The sequence below is a fragment of the Falco rusticolus genome, chromosome 4, assembly GCF_015220075.1.
Source record: "Falco rusticolus isolate bFalRus1 chromosome 4, bFalRus1.pri, whole genome shotgun sequence".
Classification (NCBI taxonomy): domain Eukaryota; kingdom Metazoa; phylum Chordata; class Aves; order Falconiformes; family Falconidae; genus Falco; species Falco rusticolus.
Genome location: NC_051190.1, coordinates 25,192,613 through 25,216,640, shown reverse-complemented (window position 1 = coordinate 25,216,640; position 24,028 = coordinate 25,192,613). Strand labels below are relative to the sequence as shown.

General features: G+C 48.4%; 1 protein-coding gene across 2 annotated transcripts in view; it reads left to right on the top strand.

Annotated features, from left to right (window-relative positions):
* The first annotated feature begins 186 nt into the window (after positions 1-186).
* The window catches only part of USP31 (ubiquitin specific peptidase 31), a 41,117-nt gene continuing 17,275 nt past the window's right edge, over positions 187-24,028 (top strand). For both annotated transcript variants that reach the window (XM_037384099.1, XM_037384098.1), the window contains exons 1-13: positions 187-863; positions 13,340-13,477; positions 14,547-14,635; positions 15,778-15,870; positions 17,048-17,183; positions 17,694-17,838; positions 18,622-18,805; positions 19,511-19,622; positions 20,228-20,322; positions 20,848-20,925; positions 21,441-21,570; positions 22,909-23,028; positions 23,204-23,429. In XM_037384099.1, coding sequence (XP_037239996.1) covers positions 270-863; positions 13,340-13,477; positions 14,547-14,635; positions 15,778-15,870; positions 17,048-17,183; positions 17,694-17,838; positions 18,622-18,805; positions 19,511-19,622; positions 20,228-20,322; positions 20,848-20,925; positions 21,441-21,570; positions 22,909-23,028; positions 23,204-23,429 — 2,140 coding nt within the window. In that variant the 5' untranslated portion in view covers positions 187-269. The remainder of the gene's footprint in view (positions 864-13,339; positions 13,478-14,546; positions 14,636-15,777; positions 15,871-17,047; positions 17,184-17,693; positions 17,839-18,621; positions 18,806-19,510; positions 19,623-20,227; positions 20,323-20,847; positions 20,926-21,440; positions 21,571-22,908; positions 23,029-23,203; positions 23,430-24,028) is intronic.

Genomic DNA, 24,028 nt, shown 5'->3' with positions numbered 1-24,028 from the left:
TGCCGGCGGGGACGGGGCGGTGCCGGCGGGGTGGGGCGGTGCCGCCCCGGCCGGCCGTGCCAGCAGCAAAGATGGCGGCGCTGCGTCGGCGCCTGCCCGTCGCTAAGGTGGCGGCGCGGTCACGTGCCGGCGCGCTCCGCCCCGCCCGCTGCATGGCGGCGCCGTGAGGCGGCGAGCCGCGGCGGCTGCGGCCCGGCGGGCGGGCGGGCGGGATGCGGCGGCCGGCGGGCTGAGCGGCCGGGCGGGGATGTGCGCTGCGCCGCGCAGCCATGTCGCGGGTGAGCGGCCCCGGGCCGGCCGGCAGCGCCAAGGAGAAGCGCTCCTTCAGCAAGCGGCTCTTCCGCGGCCGGGCGGCGGGCGGCGGCGCCGGCTCGGCCCCGGCCGCCGCCTCGTCCCCGTCCGGGCGGTCGCTCGGGGGGTTCATGAGCCGCGTGCTGAAGACCCTCTCCACCCTCTCGCACTACAGCAGCGAGCCCGAGCCCCGCGGCCCGCACGCCCCGCGCCTGCCCCCGCCGCAGGCGGCCGGCGGCCTGGGCAGCTGCTTCCCGCCGGGCCCGCCTCGCAGCCCCGAGCCCCCGCCGCGGCCCGCCGGCGGCCCCGAGGCCGTGCCTGGCGTGGCGGGGCTGCGCAACCACGGCAACACCTGCTTCATGAACGCCATCCTGCAGTGCCTCAGCAACACCGAGCTCTTCGCCGAGTTCCTGGCGCTGGAGCAGTTCCGCGGCGGGCCACCCCCTGCCGCCCCCAGCCCCGCTGCCGACGGCCCGCCGCCTGCACCCGGCGAGGTCACCGAGCAGCTGGCGCAGCTGGTGCGGGCGCTCTGGACGCTGGAGTACACCCCGCAGCACAGCCGCGACTTCAAGGTGAGCGGGGCCGTCGGCCGGAGGGGGCAGCTGCCTCGCCCCTTCGAGGTGGGAAGGCCGAGCGTGAGGCAGCCGCACCTGCCAGGCCTCGTCTGCTCGGTGGTGGCCCTTGGGCGCCTGCCTGCCTCGGCCTGGGCCCGCTATGGCCCAACGGTGCCCCTGGCCTGCCTGCAGCACCTGGGGCTGGTGGGAGCGGCTGCCCGGCCCACGCCGGCGGTGACACCAGTGCAGAGGTGTCACGCCACAGGCCGCCCAGTGGCTCCGCTCCTCAGGGCGTGGCAGGGCCTCGTCGCGGTCCTGGCGCTTGTACCATGTCAAAAGCCCTCTGGCCTTGCCAGCTGCGTGCCAGGGGCTCTGGAGAGCTGCTCGGGCTTGCTGCTGTCCTTCTGGAGAGGCAGACCCCAGGCGGTGGCGGCGTGTGGCCAAGGGACAGTGTGCTCCCGTTGTCAGCCGTGGCGGGCAAGCGCCTGCAGTTGAGTGCCTGCAGTTGAGGTGCCGCCGCTGCCTGCCTTACTGAAGGTGTTGAAAGCTGGCTGATGGCTCTGCTGCTTTTTACTGGTGAAAGCGTCCATTTTGCTGTTTCATAGCTTTGTCTTGCTGCCGTTAGAAAAGTTGCAACTAATTGTTGTTGCGGCGCTGGAGCCATAAGCGTGCATGGGAGGAGGAAGAGGAGGAGGAGGAGGCTGTTGGGAGCTGTGCCCCACCGTCTCCCGAAGCACTTGGGAGTTTGGGCTGATTTGGGGAACGCACTTCAGGAGTACAAGGTCATAACCTCCTGCTTGTACTAACTTGTGTTTAATACCGTGGCATTCTCCCCGCTGGGGCCCTCGCACCACAGTTTGATCCAACAGTGCTGGCTCCTGCCCTGCCCCGCTGTGTAGTGCTCTGCACCACTGTGGGCATTGCGCTTGCCCCAGGAATTGCTGTAGCAGAGGGCATGGCCTTTGCACCTACGGGTTAAAGATGCCCTGCAATGCTTTTGGATGAAGTAAGACACAACTGTTTTAAAAGCTTTCCAGGCCTGCCTTGCTTCTTGAAACAGTAAGAATATTGTGAGGTTTTGTTGTGACAGCAGTTCCCTGGCATATAAAACTGTTTGGCTGTGTGAAAGAATGAGAGGGTAGGAGGTGGCTTCCAAACCATTAACTTAAAGACCTTTGCTTTAGGGGAGTTTTCTTGCAGAGTGAGTTGGAGAGGGAATGCACAGATGCATGAAAGTACGGCAGAAATGTAGTTTGCACGTTTCTGGGCTCTCTGCCCTCTGTTCAGATGAGGTGCAGGAGCAGGTAGGGCAGTGGGTACTGTCTCTCTGGTCTGCACTCCCTTGGTGTCTGTTGGATGGTGGGATGTCTGAAAAGCTCCTCTGAGGTGTCAGTGGTCTTTGTTATGCTGAGGTGTTTGGACTGACACAGGGCCGGCACCCCCTCACTTTGCTTCTCCTGTGTTTCCAGGTGGTTGCGTCCACCCTTACCCACAGCCGTGTAGGGGTGTTCCCTGGGGAGCCTAGCTGTTTGCCTTTGGAGTGAGGGTGCCTGTCCTCTCTTGAGGATGCCTGGCACAGGTGGCCACACAGGTGTTGGGTAGGGACCATGTGCAGCAGGTGTTTTCAGGAGTGTTTATTGATGGAGGAGTGCTTCGGATGCTGTTTTAGTGCACCCAGTCCTGGTGGCACTGCAGGGCCCTCACCTTTATCATAGTCCATTGCTGCACTAGAGTTGTTCTGGCAGGAGAAAAAATTGTGGATTTCTCCTGAGTAATAGCAGGAATAAAAGGTTGGAAAGCAGAATTATCTTTTGCCAGTGTAACTGATAAAATCAAAGGGGAAAGCAGACCACTTTCTGGCCAAGATATGTTGTTGATGCAGGCCTGTGGTAGAGGTGTTCAGATAAGAGTGACAGGAGGAAGAGAAATGGGTCTGTAGATTAAATTAAGGCCATATTGCAAGGGTTGTTGTTTTTTTTTTTATAGCGGAACTTTCTTTGCTTATTTGCAGGCATCATTAATGGTAAGTGAACGCTCCTCTACTTGTTGCTGATGTAGCTGGAGCCCATCAATCTTCTGCCCGCTAGGTCCCCTGGAGGGTTTTATAAAGCATCTTGCTGTGGGGGATCTTGTCCCAGTAGCTCCTGTTCAGTGCTAAACAATGCCAACAGCCTACATCTTACTTGGAAGGACTTTGCCATTACATCAAGTCCTCAGCTGCTTCCTTACAGGGGTCAATTACTTAGAATGGTAAATTAACGCCTCTAAAGACAGTTAAGTAGCCTGAACCTGTTATTAAATTCAGTGTTCTTAATTAAATTTTTTTCAGCAGCAGATTTGCAGCACAGTTAATTTAAAGATGTAAACAACAGGCGTAGATTTGAGAAAAGTGAAAGTTGGCGTTTTCACTCTGGAAACTACTGCTTCTCCCCAAAACAAGAAAAGCAACCCCTCAGGCTTGTTTTGGATAGAGGGTGTAACGTTCTAGATCTGAATGGCTGTAATTGTTTTTAATGGTGAAAAGTGTTTTCAGGAGAGTCATTTTGCGCTTTTACTCCAACAGTAACAGCTATTGACAGTAATATTTATTTGGTAGTCAAAAAGCTGTTTAACCAGCATGCTTAGAAATCCATGTGTGCTGTTTTTTTTGCTTTTTTCCCCTCTTCTGGCACTGAATATAGCTGGGCAAAGGCAATTCCCAATTCCTAAATACTTATCTGCAGGCACTAAGCATGTTTTGGGATAAAGTATAATACTTATCTTCTTGTTCGTTCTTATATTTGTAGGCTTTTTTTCTTGGGGCAGAGGAAATTCTTTTCTAGGAGATTGTCTCTCTGAGTCCTTGTGGACAGAGGCCTTTGAGGGAGCGAGTTTCAAGATGCATTTACCCTTAGTTGTTTTTTCTTGATAGAATTTTCTCTCTTTTTAGGTTAGTCTTCAAGAAATAACCCATCTCACAGTTCATGAATCATATAGTCTTGCTGTTAAAAACAAGGCAAATGCAATTAAAACAAGCAGTTTGTATAAAATGGTTTGTCTTTTGCAGGGCTGAGAGAGAGCCTTGCAAGACAGCCAGTGCATGGTGAGGGGAGGTGAGGTGTTCACCCAGGCAGTGGCTAGCACATCGTCTCTGGTCAGATCTGCTTGAAGCACAAGGAACTCTGCCAGTTTCTGCATTTTAAACCTGGCACTTCTTTCTGCCACGAGAAAAAAAATTTTTAAGGATTTTTTTTCTTCCCAGTCTGCAGCGTGGATCTGTATGGAGTGTTCTCCAAACTGTTTGTGATGGCTTATCCTTGGGACAAGGATCTGCTGGGGATAGGGCACCAAGGAAGACTTCGGGAGTGCTTGCTGTCTGTGACTGGAATGCGGTGGGAGTTGTAGGTAAAGCTGTGTGTATCTTCTGCTGTTCCTGTCATGGAGGTGCTTGCTGCCCAGGGACGCATGCTTTGCTTGCTGCGGCTGAGCTGGCAGGAGGTGATGGCAGTGGGGAGGCACATCTTCGCAGGGGCTGGAGGAGCAGCAGGAGGCAGCTGGGGAGCAGGAGGTGCAGAAGGCTGTAGCAATAGGAAAAGGTCAGGAAAGGAATGGCTGGGACATGGAAGCAGAGGGATTTGGTTCCTTGCGTAGCAGCTCTGGGGCTGGGAGCAGGAGAGAGCCCGGGCAGCCCTTCCCAGGGAGAAGGTACGGGAGCACCGTGGCAGAGGTGTTGGATGTTTGTTTTTTATCTCTGCTTTGGATGGCTTTCCTGTTGGTCCTGTGCTCATCTGCAGTTTGTTTTACCGATCTTTTTCTTCCGATTGCTCAGTGGTTTTTATGTTCCTGCCTAAACAAAGCTGCTGCTTTCATAATGAGGGCCAATATTGCAGCTTGTGCTTCCTCTTTCCCCTTTGTGATGGTGTGACAATGGTGACAAACATCTATTGTATAGGCAGTAGCTGTGCTTCGGGCTTGTTTTTTTCCAGGGAGCTGTCCCATTCTGCCTGCAAAGTTCCTGGAAGTGTCAGATAGTGAGGACAGAGCGCCTTTTGTAATGGGGGATCTGTCTGCAACGCTCAGAGGTGGTGATGAGGGTCTTAAGTGAGAAGAATTTTTGTTTAACTGGGCTTGAAAAATTGTATGTACTTACCCAAATCCTCTACCTTTGCCTTCCTTGGAGTTCTGGCCTCCTGTGGATGATGAGGCTGTTTTCTGTTTTGAGGCTTTCTTGGTAGCTAAGCCAGTTGCACACTGAAACATGTTGATGTTTAACAAGACCCTTTGTATGCTAGAACTGTGCTGATTGCATTTTTTTGTCCTACAAGATGAAGACTGCCTTATTTGTATGACCTGCAGTGTGTACGGCAAAATCAAGATAACTTGTTTGAGTTGGCTTATCAAGAATTAGATCTGAACCCAGAAAGAATCCCTGTTAGTAGAGCAGGGATTATTGTGCAAGCTTAATAGTGCTGCTTCCATTTTTGTTTATTTATTTTTAAACCTGTGCTTAGTATAAGATTTCATCCTAGCTGTGTGTAACTCTTACAGTTTCAAGATACTTGTGTTTTGGAAATGCACTTGGTGTAAATACCACACCTGGGGCAAGCAGTCTGTCAACTGTGTTGGTCACTTCTTTGTGAATTAATAAATAACTTCTCTGAATTATGAAGGAACTGCAAAGTGTTGACACGCTCAGTACCTTTACCTTCTGTTGCAGATGAAATGACAGTTGTTGTCAGCAAGGGACTGCTTGGTGCAGTTCAGACATTGGAAGCCTTCAGTCCTGTACCTGGAGCTGTTAGCCATGAGCTCTTGCACTTGCTAGAGCCCTTGTCCTTTGCTAATGGGACCAGTTATATATGAAGTGGGATCCCCTGGATCATATTTAATTATATTGCTCTCTGCCTAGCACAGCTATCACTTTTTTTTTTTATTCTGGACAGTGTCAACTGCTTATTCCTGGACTATTTCTGTGGGTAGCAGGCCATCCTCTCTTGATGCAAAGATACGGCAGAATGGGACATGAAGGACCCTTCACTCTTCCCTCCTGGTCCCTGGTCTCTTGGTTCATGGTGTTTCGGTTCCTGTGTTCATCTAAAAGGGCTTTGAGTGGGGCTGGGTAGCATGGGATCTTGAAGTGCGTGTTCCAGTTCAGTCCAGGTGTTCCCAGGTTTGGCATTGCAATGGGGAGACTTGTCCTAGAGCTGCTCTGGGATTTGGAACTGACACACTTTACTTGAAACAAAAAACAAGTTACAGATTTCTACATCATTATTATGACACTGGAGCATGCTTCTATCTTCACTGAGATCACAAAGGTCTTTGGCAGTCTTTCCACATTAGTTTTTTTTAGTGTTAATGATCAATAAGATGCAAGTACATTATTGTGTGTGTGTGTTTTGTTTTTTTTTACTTTTGCTTTTTTCTTTGCGTATGTTTCCTTACAATTTCTTTACTGTGTCACCACGGCCACCCTGCCCCCCCCCAACCCCACAGTAAAGGGTTTGCTGCAGCAAGATCCTGGTTGCCTTAACATAGTAGTCTGATCTACATGACAAATCCAAAGGCTTTTCTGGGGATTTCTGGGTTATACTTAAAACTTGCATCTGAGTCAGTACACCAGAAGGCCGGGGGAGCAGAGTGCCGAGCTGCAGTCTGGAGGTCAGATGCTGGTTTGCTGAGGGGATTCTGCTGGTGGGGGGAAGCAGAAGTGGTGTGGCTGCTTACCTCCAGAAGTCCAGGAGGTGAGCAGAGGGAAGGGCGAGGGGGAGGCAGGGGAAGAGACCCCAAGGTAGAGCAGCTCTGCCCCGCTGCGAGGCAGCTCTGGGGACTGATGGCTGGATGGACCCTCCGTGGGGCTGGAAGTGCAATTGTGCATTGTTGCTAAAACATGTTCTCTGTCTTCTGAGCTCCAAGGTCCTTATTTCTGCACTGCTCCCACAGAATTACAAATGGTGAAAGTATGAAAACCGTGTCATGTCTGGCAATGCATGGAAGGGGTGAGGGAATGCTTGTTCTTAGGCAGCTTAATTGGATCTGAGCGTTGCTCTGTGCCCCACTTTACACACCAGCATTTATAAATGGCCACACTTGATTGAGAGTAAACACATTTTGTGCTTCCATTTGAACGCATGACTGCTGCAGAGCACTGTTTTAATGAACTCTTTTGCATGTCATTGAGTCAGTGGAATTAATGTTCGTTTTGCAGCATCCTTGAAGTGCACAGGGAGGCTCGTCTGAGCAGTAGTGATCAGATCCCTGTCTCAGGGACCCATGCTCTGACTTGGGTCCTGAGGCAAAACCGGGAGAGAGCAGGAGAGGTATGGGTGTGCAGCTGGAGCGCGAGCTCCTGAGGCTCCCGAGCCCAGCCCTCGAGTCTGTCCCTTACAACAGCTTTTCTTGACTCTCCTTTACTGAACTGCTTCATACTTATGATATTCCCCTGCTCTTTAATCCCTTGCTCTTTTGAATCCCACTGATCAGTCTGCTAGCATAGCAAGAAAATAAGGTCTTTTTGTAGAACAAAATCGGATTTCTGCTATTTATAAGGATGAATTCTCCCAGCAGTCAGCACCAACTCCCAGTGGTGCCTTCCAGCCAGTGTGACTGTGTTCCTGTGAAGAGCCTGGGAAGGCGTGTGCCTATTTGGGAATGCAGCACTCAACAACCCATCTCTGTGTCCTGGTCCCTTTCCCACATGGGAGAGGTGGCTGAGGGGCGCTGGCTGTGAGCCCTCTGCCTGCTCCCTCTGTGCTCTGCTGTCTTGGGGAGCTGCCGGCAGCTCTGCCAGAGCAGAGGAGGGAGTACTGCATGTGCGCACAGCACCCCTGCAAGGTGTTGTCTTGACAAATTTCGCTTTCTCTTTATGTGTTGAAGAAAGGTGGTTAATCAGTATTAATTAAGGCTTCAGCCTGGAAGGGTGGGAGTAGCTGCTAGCATGAGACAGGTGTGAGGCAGGGGTTGGTGGGGTTATGCTTCTTGTTTGGGCTTGTTAAATGTGGTGGAGAATCCCCTCTGGTCCTGGCATGCTGCACTCTGCTGTGCTCCTTTTGTTTTTACTTTTTGGAAGTGTAATAATAAGTGGCTATGCTTATTTCCCCCTCTGTGGCTGGCAAGGGCCTGGCCGTGCAGGGGGCTGTTCTGCACCAGCCTTGAGGATGGCTGGCTGCCCACAGAGCTGCCGTGCTCTCCTGTGGGGTGCTGCCTTCAGAGCCCCCAGCATCTTGGGGATACCCCACAGGCTGTTTTATCCTGCCCTGGCTGCTTTGGCAGACCTGCTGTCTTCAAAACTCCATTTTTCCTCTGTTTAGTGAGCTGTGGTAAAGCTCAGCCAGTGGACATCTCTTCTGTCCTGGGCTGGACCAGCACCTTGTCCTTGGTGCTGGGCAGGAGGCAGAAAAGTGAGCCCCAGGGCTGGTACTGAGCTCGGGGGCCTGTGAGCCCAGCTGTGTCTCTGTAGCGATGCAGGGCCCCACGCACCCAGGGAAATGCTGCGGATGCTTTCTGCCACCAGATCCCTGCTCCTGGCAGTGGGTGGGTTGCCGGGCCCCCTGCTGTGCCAGCGCTTTGTTGCTGCAAGGCAGCTGCCATCACTGTAAGCCTCTGTGGCAGGGGGAGAGGCTTGTTGCACTGAGTCTCCCTGGTTTTCGTGCCTTTTTTTGTTTTGTTTTGTTGTTGTTCACAGGCTGCAGCAGCTGAGCAGACATGTCCTGAGTGCTGGAAGCTGTGGGGGTCTGTTGGCAACAGCTGGTGGCAGGGCCCTGGCCAGGAAAGAGCGTAATGGTCCCTACTGGCACTTTCAGCTGGGCGAAGGGTCACTGCTGGCCTTGGCTTGGTCCCTGGCCTAGGGAAGAACAGAAGGTCTGAACTGTGCTGTTTCCCCAAGTACTGCTTTTCCCAGGAAAGAACATGTCGCTTCAGAGAGCAGAAATTGCTGGTTTTGTGTGTGAGCAGAGGGAGTAATGTAGATGAATGCTCTTCATGAGATGTCTGCTGTAGAAGTTGCCCAAACACAGAATTACATCTGTGGGTTTATAAAAGAAAATAAAAAATAATCTGAGCGTAACCTGATGATGTTCAATGAAAGATAAAGAATAGCCTTGCTTTCCTGCTCACGTGTGGCATTGTGTCAGGTCTCTAATGAGCTGGCTTCCTCCGCTCATGTACAAAAACCTTTCCACAGCTGCTTCCTACAAAAGGCACACTGGAAAATAGACTGACATTTTTCCTCTAGTTGTCTTTGTCATCTGGAACAATAACAGCACCAAAGGAGATGCCAGTAGTTCAGCTATGTTTGGATTTATTTATTGCATCTATTTAGAGCAGTAGATGAATGATTATTAAACTTTCAGTGGGCTGATAAAAATGATAATGCGTCTTTGCTGTAAATCTGCTTTATAGATGGACAGGGACCTGTTTGGTTATAGGGTGCCTGCATTAGGGGGTTAGATAAGTGTATGCAATCAATATGAAATTATGATTTCTGCCCTCTTATCTCTTCTGATGGTGCCACTTCCATTCAGGGTGCCTGAGTGCTGGTGCTTGCACATCTGGGGAAAGGGAAGATTCATTCCTTTTTGTGCCAGACTCTTAGGGGCTGAGATGAGGAAAGGGGCTTGAGGTGCATGGCTGTACAATCATGGAATGTTGTTGGGAGGGAGCTTCAGGGTCTGTACTCGGGTGTCTCACATCTGAAACAGCTGCACCAGAATTGTTCCTGACTCATTCTTAATACCTTCTGGTGATGGATGAAGTCTGTTCAGATGTGCCACCTATTCTTACAACAGAGCCAGATTAGGGGCAGGGGATTAAAGGCTATGGGGGGTTGGTAAATGTGGTGGGTTTAATGTGTTTTTATGTGTTTTTTAAACCCATTGCTGTTTTAACTCTGTATCTGCAGCCAGTTGTGATGGCTGTTGCATTACTGCAGTGGGTTCAGCGTAAGCAGGATCAGCAAAATGAGGTGTTGTTTTCTTTTGATAAGCGAAAGAGGAGAGAAAGTTTGAGGTTGTTTTGACTTGTACCTGTCTTTGTGTAAAGTAATCTTTCTGCAGCATGAGCAGGTATCTTGGGGAAGGGGTGTTGCAGTTGTGGCCTGGTCTAAACTGAGGTTGCTGCCTGTGCTGCGTAGATGTCACCTGGGCTGCCGTGTTACAGACCAAGTTGAGCTACCTTAGCCCTGTGGGCTGTGGGGAGCCTGGCACACGCTCCACAGCCAGGGCAGCAGCCCCACGTCCCCTGGGTGGTAGCTCTGCCCCTGACAAGCTGGAACGCCAGTCTCAGGAAATAAATAAAGAGGTTCAGGGTGGACTGTACTTCATGATGAGATACCTGCTCTCTTTGTCCTTTTGCTCATCAATTGTTATTGGAGCTCTTCAGGAACTGCTGGTCTGCCTTGCTGAGAGGTTGCAGTCCCCCGTCTGTGGCACAGGGCTTGCAGGGACCCTGCCACCTGTTCGTACACCACACTGCCCTCAGCCAGAGCCAGAGGGCTGCCTTTGGAGACAGGGAAGCATGTGGGGCTGTATTTGATTGCCGAGCCATCTAGTTGAGTGGGGGCTGCCCTTTAGGAGGAGTTCCTGGTATTTTTCTCAAATTGTTGAATTGTTTGACTCTGTACCTTTATCTCTCATTTGGATGTAATTGTGCTTCTTTACTAATTGTTCTGCACCATGTGTTGCTCCTCCTTTACACCTTGCCTGTCTCGTATTGCTTTGCTGCCCCAGCATCTCAGAGTGTGTCGGGAGGAAGGCACATAACATTTCACAGAGCAGCAGATGCAGAGGTTTAAGGAATAACAAACCCACTTGTAGCAGCGATGGCAGGAAGCATGAGTAACGTTGGGAACACGCTGCTATTGCTGGAGTGTTTTTGTAGCGGAGCCTCTTGTGAGGGAATTGCATCTGATATTTTGTAGTGCTTCCTGAATCACTTCCAACATCTTGTGATCTGTTTCCACAGGCAGCTCTTTATCCTTGGTCCACTCAGGCTGCAAGAGTGTTGAGGAAACCAGAACAGTTATCATGGAGATGATTCTGAGATGAGGAATGACACATATACAGCCCAAGGCATGTGGTTGCTCTGAATCCCTGGGGATCGCTCTGCAGTGGGGCATTGTGGGCTTGTGCAGCTTGCTGTAGGATGACATATCACCAGGAATGCATGTCAATAGAAGTCAGTGAGGGTCTAGGCGGGAGTGATGTGCTGGTGACACTCGGAGAGAGGCGATAAGAAATACTAACGTGGATTCCTGGAAGTCCTGAAGTACTTATGTCTGTTTCCATACAGACACGCACACCCCCACCCGCCCCCTTTTTTAGTTGAAATACCAGATCCGCTTCCTCCTAGTAATACTAAAGACCCTTTTATCTTCAACTCTGTCTACATTAGGACTTAGTAGTAACCCTGTTGGCTAACTTGACGAAAACACTAGACCAGATAAGGCAGCTGCCTCTTAACATGCTAGCTGAAAAGCATTAATGCTGGCCTGATGATATCATACCTTTTCATCCTAGTGCAGATAGGACCGTAGACTGCTGGGGGTGTGGGGTGTGTGTTTCAGCACTTCTCTTTCTCTTGGCCCTCTTTGGTCAACTTGCTGCTGAGAATGAGCTTGGTCTTGCTGCAACCTGCACTGCCTTTGGAGCCCTCCTCCCTCCATGGTGGTACTAGACATTGTCACCTTGGTGTGCTGAGCTGAGTGCAGGAGGGGGATGGGAAGGATGAACGTGGCTGTTAGAAGGCAAGTGTGTTACTGTGAAGGCATGGACAGCAATTGTAGAGGAAAAGGTGTAGCGAGATAACCACTTAAGACTGGACTAAAATCTCTGCTTCACACTTCAGCGACTGATTTTCAGTTTGGAACCTGACAGTAATTTAAGGGCTAAATTTAATTTTCAGTGTAATTTTTTGAATAAAGGTAACATTTGCAAAGGAAGTCTCCACATTCACATCTTAAATTCTTCCCTCCACTATTGTCTGGGTGCGTTCAGCTGAACGCAAGTTCTGTGAATACCAGCCTTCTCTCCTTGCTACAGATTTTTTGGATATTTTGGAACATTAATTTTTCCTAATTCTAGGTGAGCCACTAAATCCTGTAAGCAATGGCTGACTGTTAGCTGGGACCACAAACTCCAGTCATGGTGTCATGGGGCTGGAAGGGTGACCAGCCCCAACACCCCAGCTTGAGGCAGGGCCTGGGTCTGCAGAGCAGCTCGAGACCTGCTGCTGGGCCCTGCCGCTATCTAACAGCGAGGAGCTGCCTTGTGAGCGCCTTAAGATGGGTCAGCATGAAGCTTTCTTAAAAATAATGCGTTGTGGTCTGATCAAGAAACTAGTGTCTCGTAAATCTAATGGGAGAAGTATAATGCCAGGAATTGTAATAAAGTTGGTGGGAGTGGGACCCTGTGCCACGGTATTCAGCTGAAGGATGTTTAGCGATGCGAAGGAGAGCTCTGGTTATGAGACCATCTGTGGTTGAGGCCACGCAATGTCAGCTGGTAAATGACAAGGGTGTGTCTTGGGTGGTGGGTTTCTAGCACAGCTAAACTAGGTTTCTCTAGATCATTGCCATCTTGTCCTGATACCTGCTGGGTGCGTGTTGGGTGTTTAGGTATCACACCAGATCTGCAAGTAAGTTCACTGTATTTTCATGGGTTAGTATTAAATTTCATATGGTGCAACACTAATAATTCACTAGGCTTTCTGCTGAGGGAGGGTTCTCAGTATCAGGCTGATACCTGAAGAGGCTTAAGATCATTTTTCGGACCATGTTTTGTTACTTTTTCCTGCCAATGGATCTTGTTTTGCTTAATGGGAACTAGGAGTGGGGAAGGCTGTTTGGTCCCCTTTAATCTTTGAGTCCCTACAGACTACTTCAGATTTTTATCCCCAATAAATTGGCTCACAGCAGCATCCCAAGCTGCTCATGTTACATTGAGCACTGAGCAGGGGTGTGCTGGGCTCCCAGCTGTGTGGTGCAGAGGTGGGTGTTCAGTGTGGACCACTCATTTGTTTAGAACTGTGCTTACATATTTTACACAGGAGAGTGCTGGTGCCTGTGCAGGTGAGGACAGTAAATCTGTTGTCAGAAGGGCTTGCACATATGTAATGAGAGCAGATTATTTCTGTTTTCCCTTATTTTGCTGCCTTGAGGCAGGTGGACAGATTGTAGTGGATAGAGAGTATATGTTTATCAGTCCTTTCCTGTCTTTTTCATCACCACCCCCACCTCTTCTGGTGACCCCATTTTCTAGAGGGATAAAGCGAGCAGCCCAACCTCATTTCTCAAATCTGTTGTAAAGTCTGATTAGAGGAATGGAGGAGCTCTGGCACTGTGCGCGTGTGCAGCCTGCCTGGGCCCTCTTGGTGCTCCTTGGGGCAGCTGGTCTGCTGCAGCTTTCCCGCATGGCTCTTGCCCTTCAGGTGCAGCCTGGTCTCTGCCCATGCCACTGCCCCTTTTTAGGAAGAGCTTGTTCATTTTGCTTTTGCTATACACCATCTCTGTCTCTCCACAGAACATTGTGTCCAAGAACGCTATGCAGTACCGTGGGAATGCCCAGCACGATGCACAGGAATTCCTGCTTTGGCTTCTAGACAGAGTCCACGAAGATCTGAACAATGCAGTGAATTACAGTGGCATGCCTCAACTCAAGGTAAAGGATTTTGCTGCGAGCCAACATGGGAGAGTAGCTGTAGCTTTGCATACAGTCTTTCATTTTAAATAGGTTCTCCCTGTTGGCTTCTCAACTCCCAGTAATTCAGATTGAAAGAAAGCTTGGATTAAAATGCTGCTTATTTCTGGCCCTGTGAATGTAACTAGCCATTTCACTAATCTGTGGCAAGTGTTCCTGTTGTGGTGTAACCCCAGCTGGCAACTAAGCACCACGCAGCTGCTCGCTCACCCCCTGCCCTGGTAGGATGGGGAGGAGAATCAGAAAGAAGGTAAAACCTGTGGGTTGATATAAAAACAGTTTAATAACTGAAATAATAATAATAATAATGAAAAGGGAGACAGCAAAGAGAGAGGAATAAAACCCAAGAAGAACAAGTGATGCACAATACAGTTGCTTACTGCCTGCTGACTGATGCCCAGCCACTCTCTGAGCAATGATCGGTGGCCCCTGGCCAACTCCCCCCAGTTTCTATACTCAGTATGATGTTCTATGGTATGGAGTATCCCTTTGGCTAGTTCAGGTCGGCTGTCCTGGCTATGCTCCCTCCCGGCTTCTTGTGCACCTCGTCACTGGCAGAGCATGGGAAACAGAAAAGTCCTTGGCTTAGGGTAAGCACTACCCAGCAACAACTAAAACATCAGTGTGTTGTCAACATTATTCTCATACTAAATGCAACCCACAACACTGTACCAGCTACTAGGAAGAAAATTAACTTGATCCCAGCTGAAACCAGGACTGCTCCCCAGTACAATCACTTGTGAATGGTCACAAACCACTCTGCAAGAGCTGGGAGGCATTATAGGGGAAGGGCTGCCAGGCATATTGTCTGGTGTGAGATCCATGCCTTTCCTTGGACTGCCCCAGCTACTTCACATTCCTGCATAACCACCGGTGTGAGCAGAGCACACTTGTTATTTAAAGATCTTGTGACGTTTTTCTGGTGGTTTTGGGCAAGGAGGGCCCAGATTTGACTAGGGGTACTGGAGCTATTTGGTATGGTGCATCTGCATGCCTGGGTGTGCTTCTAGGGTTTATTCTTCTCTTTTAGCCACCGTTGGAAGATGATGTGCTGCTCGAGGGACCAGCCTTTCCAATCAGTAGTACTTTTGTGCAGGAACTCTTTCAAGCCCAGTACAGGTATGATATTTCATAAATTCTGAGGCATTATTGCATGCATTGGTGACTCCCTTATAATTTTGCCCTAACACTAGCTCCCAGTACAGTTGAGACTGGTGTCATTGTGTTAACAGCTGTTTCTGAATTCCTGCTAAATGAAATCTGAACTAAGATCTTGCTCCAGAGGAGTAAAAGAATTGCACTACTTCAGCTTTGGTATAGTCTGTGAAAATCTACAGTATGTACCACTTCTTCATCTGCCCTGATGCATCCTGAAAGCAAGCCAGTGCTCAGTGGAGTAAATGCTAAGGACAGCGCAGTTCTGCAAGGCTTTACCCTGGCTGCTGAGAGGCAAGAGCCTGTGGCAAGATCTGGAGGTGCCTGGAGGCTGCTGGGGAGTTACAGATCCCAGGCATCATGCAGGGTTCCTGTTATCTGGTGCTTGGGAATTCTGAGCTGAATCTTTCACTGCCCCTTCAGGGTTTTCCCATGAGTTTTCCCATGCTTCTCAGGAAGTGAGCTTTCTAATTTCAGAACTAACACAAGAAGACAACCTAGTTTCCAGTGTTCCTCGATGGCTTGTATCTGTGCTGCTATAAGAATTTTAATTGCTGGGCTTTCTCCACAGTATTTGCCAAAGCTTCCTTTGCAAAGGAGAAACCTTAAGCCTGGTATAAAATGTGAAGCCAGTGTAAGGTCGCAGGTTAATTCTAAATGTGAGAGAAGTATTGTCTGGAGTTTTTCCTCTTCCGAGTAAGAGATCTGTGCACCTGCAGTGCTGACTGTTGCCATCTCGTTCCTGTCACTTTTCTTCAAAGACAATACCCTTCCAGGCCTTTCATGTTGGAGCTACTTTTGGTGAATTATTAATTTTGTAGTGATGTTTATTAAAAGTCATATTCAGTGACTGGAGTGAAATCTTTTCCTGGTATGCCCTGTAATGAACTTTGAGACTAATTACTTTAAAAGGATCTAGAAATTAGGAGCCCACCATTTGCAGCAGCTATGTCTATACAGCCTCTGTGCAGAGCTGCTTTGTATGGAGAAAGAAGAGTGGAAAGGGGCAGTCAGATTGACATGCAGAGGCTGTTGTTTGTGATTTGATGTATCCGTTCCTGATGAAATGAGGTATAACGCTGCCCTATTATTGATATTTGTACTAGGTCCTCTCTGACGTGCCCTCATTGCCAGAAGCAGAGTAACACCTTTGACCCTTTTCTCTGCATCTCTCTGCCGATTCCTTTGCCCCATACACGGTATGTAACTGTCTTGAACTAAATGTTCGCTGTTTCCCATGCATATAGTGTTATTTAATTTGCTACAGAAGGAAGAGAGATGTCAGCAAAATTTCTCTGGTAAGTCTTTAAAAAAGATAGATAGGACCATATGGGGATTTAATTTTTTCCTTTGCAGGTAGATTGAGCCTTTTACTTGATTCAGAATGGCCCTCCACCCCCACCTTTAACTTCCTATAGAATTAATTTTTTTTGGAAAAAATATCTTTGATTCAGGTAACCAAAATATTTTGCTTTTGACTTAATTTATAGCATTAAATTGAAAAGGGGAAAAGGATGAAACACTTTCTTTTTTTTTTTACTTTCTTTAGAACAGTCTCACTGATTACTCCAATTTCAAAAAGTGAAGTTAAAAGCTTTCCTGCAAAATGTTTTGCTTTATTGAAAGACAGCTGTTGCCAATAAAGAAAAAAGCTCCAGGGAGAAAAAAAAAAATCCAGATAAAAAGTTGAGAGCGAAGATAAAGATGCACAGCAAAACTACCCATTGTATGCGTAAGCAACTCCTTCACCTGATATTTTGGAGGCAGAAAACTTGTATGGGTTCAAGAGGGAATGGAACGAAGTAATGAAAGGCCATAGTAGTTGTAACTGTCACATTTGGTGCAGAAGTCCCTGCTCCATGACAGAATGGAGACTGAGTGGGCTTTCCTGGGAAGATGTCCCTGGTTGGCTAGCTGCCCCACTCGTCCCAAGATAGTGCTGCTGGCTGCTGTTGGAGGCAGGGCTGAGTGGTGAGAGGCAATGTGGAGCAGCTGTTCCCAGCAGCAGCTCTCTGAGTGTGTTAAGGTGTTGCCTTGCACTGTCCTAAGCTGCATTACTAGATCCTTGTTGGAAAATTATGATTGCTTTGTCATAAACAGTTTCATTTTTAACTTTGTGGGGCTTTTTTGAGACAACATTCTGCTTGCAGAAGTAAGTATCACCAGTCAATGTAGTAGGAAAGGAGTCTTTGGAAATCAAACATACCTGTCTGGCTGCGGCCGAGCATAACTCCAGTGTGAGGTGGATCCAGACTGCCTGGAGGGCCCTGTAGTTTATGGGCAGGCTGGATGCACCCAGGCTGGGCTGGCCCTGGGTGAGGTGCTGCCCAGAAGTGCTGAGGCCAGCCCCAGCAGTGCCTCCTGTGCTGTCTGCAGGCCGCTCTACGTCACCGTGGTGTACCAGGGCAAGTGCTCTCACTGCATGCGCATCGGAGTGGCAGTGCCCATCTCTGGAACGGTGGCCAGGCTGCGGGAAGCTGTCTCCTCAGAAACGAAGATACCCACAGAGCAGGTAATGGGGCTTGTCTCATCACCCGTGTGCTCTCCCTTCAGCCGGAGGGAGCACGGAGGCTTTTGTTCTATGCTGAATATGTAGGAATTGAAATTTGCTGCCCATGACTGAATGGGGGAACCAAAAAGATCATGTTTTCCCTGTGCATTGGCTTTTTGAAACCTAGGGATGTTGGGATAGCTATCAGTGGTGTGTGCAGACCTTCTGCCTGATCACACAGTGATTTGTGCATGCTGGCAGCAAGGAAACTTGGCGCCTATGGGGAGTTCCTCTGTAGGAAGAGCTTCAGGAAAGCTGTCAGATCCCACCAAAACCTCTCCATGTGCTGCCTTTACCCCAGCTTCTCTTTTATGGCAGTCCTTTTCCCTCTTCCTTGCTCCTGGCCAATTCCAGGATGTTTTGAGGAATGCTAAACCCTTAGCAGGAAAACCCCTGTTGAGAGGCAGGGCAGCTCAGCTGGACGAAGCACAGGTGGTTTAATGGATTCTGGGTTGCTTCTGCTGACTCTAGATCGTGCTGACGGAGATGTACTATGATGGTTTTCATCGTTCCTTCTGTGATACTGATGACCTGGACACCATTCATGAAAGCGATTGCATTTTTGCCTTTGAGACCCCAGAGATATTTAGGCCTGAGGGTATCCTCAGTCAGAGAGGTAAGTCGATAACTCTGCTTAATGCCCACCTCAGGAGACTAGGTGAGGGAGGCTTGTTTTGGGAAAGGGTATACTTGAGAGTAAAAGTCCCACAAGTAGTTGATGTTCTGGTGTATTGATTTCAACTCTGACTTTGTCCAGACACGTTTTAGCAGACTTAATGGTGTTGTCAGCCAGCAGGTTATCAAGAAGTGATGTACATTCCTTTCTTCCTCTTCTCAGGGCTGATTCTGCAGGCCAGGCTAGCTTAATGTGAAATCTGTTGTCGGGCTTAATTTAAAGACCTGCTGGGGACTGGTGAAGCAACAAAATTGTGTTATTTAAAATCAGATTGCCAGTGATGAATAAACAGTCTCAGGAATGAACAAACACTTTCTCTTTCAAAGCTCAGAACCCTCAGCTTCTCTGCGTCTCCTTCTCAGTGAAAGGGAATAATTGCATCCTGGGTAGATGGAGCATCATCAAACGCAAATTTTATTATTGGAAGTAACAAGTTGGGTTTCTGTCACTTTAGCTTTTCTGGCAGGCATACAAAGCTGTGAGTGCTTGTACAAATTGCTGTGAAAAATCAGTTAGGTGAGCACTTGCATATAATTTCTTTCTGTAAAGAAATAGTCACTATGAAAAGTAATTGCTCTTTGAAGCCTTCATATGAGTCATAAAAATGGTCCTGATTCCATAGTGACCTGCTCCTCTGCAGCCGAAGGAGGGTTTCTTGAGGGGGCATCAGGGCACTCAAAGCAAATGACATAACAAAATGTTTCCTTTCTCCTAATTTTTCAGGAATACATGTGAACAATAACCTGAATAACTTGAAATGTGGCACTGAGCACTCCCGAACAATATCTTACTCTCAAGGAACAGTGAAGTCTGAAAAACTGGAACAGTCCTCTACTAAACCAGCAACGAATGACAAGATTGTCTTGCTGGTGTGTAACAGAGCGTGCACTGGACAGCAGAGCAAAAGGTGACTGGCTACTTCACAGTCAGAGTTACTTTTCTGGCTGCTTCCTTAATTGACCTGGGTTTTACTCAGTGTAGTGAAAACACGAAGTGAAGGAGCAACAGCTTGCATTCCTAGCTTGTATTAGGTGCTAAAGAACACATTGATCAAGAAACATTAATGAATGCAGCAAAATATTCCTAATTTCAGTGAACTTCAACTAGTTAAGTGTTACTAGAAAGTGGTGGATGCAGACCAGTTGGAAGGACATACCAGCTCTATGGAGCTCTCTGGTTTCAGAGAGCAGCAAGCATGCCTGACCAGATCCTGTGACATGTGGAAATTTTTACTTGGAGTGCAAACAGGGAGGGTGGGAAGTGGCAAAGGCATTTGTACCAGCCACACTGAGACCTGTCGCAGCTGCTGAAGTTTGTTTCACAAAAAGTTATACCAGAGGTCACAAAGCTTTGGAGCCTGAAGCAAGCTGCTTAAGGACAGACCAGGGATGCAGCCCCTTAACAAGAACCCTCCGCATGGGCAGCAGTAACAACATTTCCTTGAAGCATCTCTCCTCTGGAGACTAAATGCCTTGTTTCTGGGGAGTTTCATCCAAAGCATGCCAAGCTCCATAGGTGCCATGTGAGGAGGGTGACACTGTCAGAGTCAGGATCATATTTATGAACAGAGTAATCTTTTAATTGCTCTTTCCAATGCTTCTCCTTCCTGTAGGTTTGGCTTGCCCTTTGTGTTGCATTTGGAAAAAACAATTGCTTGGGATATTCTGCAGAAGGAAATTCTGGAGAAGATGCAGTATTTCCTGCGGCCTGCAGCTTGCATGCAGGTGAGGCAAATGGTTTGTCTGTTCTGAGACTTCCAGCTTTGTGGGATGTGAGCTAAAGGGGAAGCCAGTTACTTGGAGTGATAAACATGCTGCACATACTGAACTGATGGCTTCCCAATATTTCTTTGTGCAATAATGTCCAAGTCTGGTATTCTACATCCTTGGTGCTTTTGTCTACTTGCTGAAAGGTACAATTAAGATTAGACTGGTCAGGTGTAGAAATCGCATGCTTCATTTCCTTGCTTCCAGTAAATACTTGAGAGGTTAGTGCTGCACTGGAAATCCACGGTTTGGTGGTGTTTACCTAAAAGCAAAGATGAAACATTTGCTTAGTGACTGTGTGTTTCTGATGAGATCTCCCTCTGAGAGCAGAGGGGTGAAGAGGGGTGTCACCATAGAAGACTTGTTGGGTACAAAGCCTCAGTTGCTGTACCTCACACCTCTCTTAGCTGCTGCTTGTAGGCATCTTTGAGACCTTGTGCATTTGCTTTCTCATGTAAAACACACATTCTATGATAAAGTATGTTTTGACTGGTACTGAGAGCAGGTTTGCACACAGGTAAGTTGGTTTGAATTGTTGACATGGCTTCTACTCTCTGTCACAGGTTTGCCCCTTCAGTTTGCGAGTGGTCAGTGTTGTGGGCATAACGTACTTGCTACCTCAGGAGGAGCGACCCCTCTGCCATCCAACAGTGGAAAGGTGAGCTGGTCATCCTTCCCAGGAGTAGAGAGAAGTTTGTCAGCTGGGACCTCTGTGTGTAGCCATGCAGAAAGGGACAGTCTTGGTGTGGGTGTGTGGAATGGACTTTACGGGCCTAAGGAGCAGGGAAACGACTGTCCTCAAGAAGCTGTGTGAGGATTGCTCAGTTGTGTGTCATGCCATCTGGAGTATGTCCTTCTTGGAAATGGAGAACAGAATGAAAGTATTACTTCATTACTCCTCCCCCTCTTTTTTGCGTGACTGTTATTCTTTAGAAATCTTTGTAGATGTCTGTTCTGTAAATAAGTGTAGGTTTAATTACAGAACTAATGTACTTAATAAATGCAGTTTGCCAATATTGCCATGCTCTTTGCTGTATGAATTCCTTTTACTCCTTTGCACGCTTGAGCTGTGTGGGAACAGAGGAAGGATGAAGGGCTAGTGGAGAGAAGCTGTATCCATGTAAAAGACAACGTAGGCTTCAGATAGAAAGATGGTCTAACTTCTGTCTGCTCCTCTCTCTAGGGCATTGAAGTCATGTGGACAGGGGGGAACTGCTCATGTGAAGTTAGTGGTAGAATGGGACAAAGAAACTAAAGATTAGTAAGTATAAAGTGGAAAGCCTTCGAGTGTGTTCACCATCAGGAGTGATGCTTGTGGCTTGCGTGTGTGAATTGTGCACCCTTTGGCAAATGTGAGACCCATCAGAAACCCCACCCTGTGCCCTGCCCTGGCCTCTGTGCGCAGGGGCAGGCTGGGGCTGGGTACCCTAGACTTGCTCAGTGTCGGGAATCCTTTTCTCTCTATCCTGGGTTTTGCATTATGGAGCAGGTATCTTGCCTGTGGCTCCTTCCCCCACAAATCATATTTGTGTGAGAAAGTTTGTGGGCAGTGAGTAGCTTTTTCTGCCTGAGGTAAACTGGAGTGGGTGCCCACTGGAGCTGTTTACACCTCTGCTAGCTGTGCTGCCCTGTCAAGGATCTCTTGCCAGTCAGCTCTTGCTCACATGTAATGGGACAAATCCAGGAAAGACCTGTTGATTGTATGTTCAGAAAAGCCCCTCGGCAGCATGGGGAGCGGGTGGATGTGCTGGTAAATGTGTTGTCTCCCTGATGCAGCTTGTTTGTGAATACAGAAGAGGAGTATATTCCAGACTCTGAAAGCGTTCGCCAGCAGAGAGAGCTTCATCATCAACCTCAGACTTGCACTTTATCTCAGTGTTTCCAACTGTACACCAAAGAGGAACAGGTGGGGATAAGACTATACAGCAGCCAGGAACTGGAAGGTCTGGCTGGTCCATGTGCTGCATGAACTCCCATACCCAGCAGTGTAGCTGTTTTCTGCAAACACTGATGTGTTGATACAGGACAATAAATTTGTAACACAATGCTAGTTACCAGTCCTGCTAACAGAGTTTCTCTGCAGTGAGGAGAAAGTTTTGAGAGGTACTGCTTTTGGTTTTTTTGCCCCCCAGCTGTCGATATGAGAGCGCACTCCTCTATTCTGCAGTTTCCTCCCTGTGAAATAGTGATGTCTTTTTTTCTGGCATCCATTATAAAGGGTTAGAACAATGTGGCTTCTTCATGGGAATTTACTGATGTATCTTGGAGCAGGTCTATGTTTCCAAGGCTGAGCAGGGGTGGGGTGGGCTCAAGACCCACTGAGTGGGCCCCCCCAAGCAGCAGTGCAGAGACTGCTGAGCTCAGTTCTCCAGAAGCGTGGCTGCTCTCTTCCTCTAGATCTGCTCATGGTGTGAGGAGGTCGAAGTGACAGGAACAATAGTGTGCCACAAGGCAGACTAGAGATGGGTCTGATCTGGCCCTTGCCTGGAACTTGCAAGCAATCTGCATTTCTTTGCCAGAGGTCTCTAATCTGCTGTAAAATGGGATAGTCCTAGAGTTGGACTGTGGACCTTTGAGCTTTAATAATTTTGGAATCTCTCTTGTAGCTTCTTTCAGAGGTGAGGGAAAAATTGTTCGAAATTGCTTGACAGCTTAAAGCTCTCTAACTTCTGAGATTTCTGAGCACTGGGCTTTGGAGGGAAGCATGTTGCGTTTGTGTCTTTGAAAAGACATGTTGTCCTTGGTGGGCAATGAAAACCTTTGCAGTTTATAAGTCTGTGCCATTGGGACATAGGGAGGGAGAGGGTTTTCAGAGGACAGTAAGGTGTCAGAGATGAAATTCAAAGTACGTCTGTCGTCTTCCTGTTCTGATTCTTTCTTTGTTGCTGGTTTTCTTGTGAGAGTACTTTTATTCAGGCTGCCAAGCCTGCCTACTTCTTGCCTGTTTTTTCTTCTCTCCCACTTCAAAGGGATTGGAATTTATAAGGTCAGAATAGCTTCTCTGCACAAACAGCACTAGCTGAATTCTGTCTTGCAGTGAGAAGTGCCTCCTGCATGAGGTGCACGTGTCTACATGCTTGTCACTATTTTGAAAAGTGTCAGTGCGAACCTTGCATTTTCAATGAGCTTGATAAATGCTGGAGACAGATGGAATGCAGGGCCTGGGCCAGCAGAGGAACAGTGGTGTAGTCAAAGCTGCCTTGGAACAGGAAAACTAATACCCACTCATGCCTTTTCCTTGTAGCTTGCCCCAGATGATGCATGGCGATGCCCGCACTGCAAGCAGCTGCAGCAGGGTAGCATCACACTAAGCCTCTGGACCTTACCTGATGTTCTCATCATACATCTCAAAAGGTTTAGACAGGTAAGGATGTCTGCAGTGTTTCAGGAGGACTGCTTCTCAGCCAGGGAGTGACCTGACTAGACCACTTCTTCCAAAGCAGCTGTTCTGTCCTGTGCATTCTTCTGTGGGTTTTCGTTTTCCCCAGGCATGGTGGTCTTGCTGCCACTGCAGCTTATGCTGTTCTTCGTTTACACAGGAAGGAGACCGAAGGATGAAACTTCAAAACATGGTTAAATTCCCCCTGAGTGGCTTGGACATGACTCCTCATGTTGTTAAACGCAGTCAGAGCAGCTGGAGTCTGCCATCTCACTGGTCACCCTGGAGGAGGCCTTACGGTCTTGGAAGGGATCCTGAGGACTATATCTATGACCTGTATGCGGTTTGCAATCATCATGGCACCATGCAAGGGGGACACTATACAGGCAAGTAGCCTGCAATATTTACATATTTTGGATCCTTTCAGAAAGAAAACAGGGATATTTTTCTATTGAGTGTCTGTAACCTCATCTTTCTTGACAAAAGGACCTAACCCAACTAACAGGAGCTAGCTGTGTAATACTGGAGGGGTAGCTTTTGTGACTTTGAGGAATGGAACAATGCCTGTTGACCCCAGATGTCTTACTGTACATTTCTTTCTCTGCTATTTTTTTCCCCTTCAGAGTAATGTAACTGGCCTTTCATGTTTCAGAAATGCTCCTGGCCACTCAACACAGAACTTCTGTAGTTGCAAGAGGCTGGTACATGTAGGAAGCATTTGCACATTGCCTCTGTGCAGAGTCAATTTATGAACTCCTCTTTGATTGTTCCAGCAGCTTCCAGAGCAGCCAGATACGGAGTTGCTTTGTGGTTCTTGGAATCTGCTTGTATGACTTCACACAGCAGCCAGAAAAACGTGTGTGTCTGGTTTTGCCCTCTGATGTACATTTCTGGACTGTGTTGTCTTGGGTGGGCTCAGTCAGGAGGAGATTCACCAATGGAGGCAGACTGCCACAAGGAACAGAATGTGAGGTGAATGGAGCCA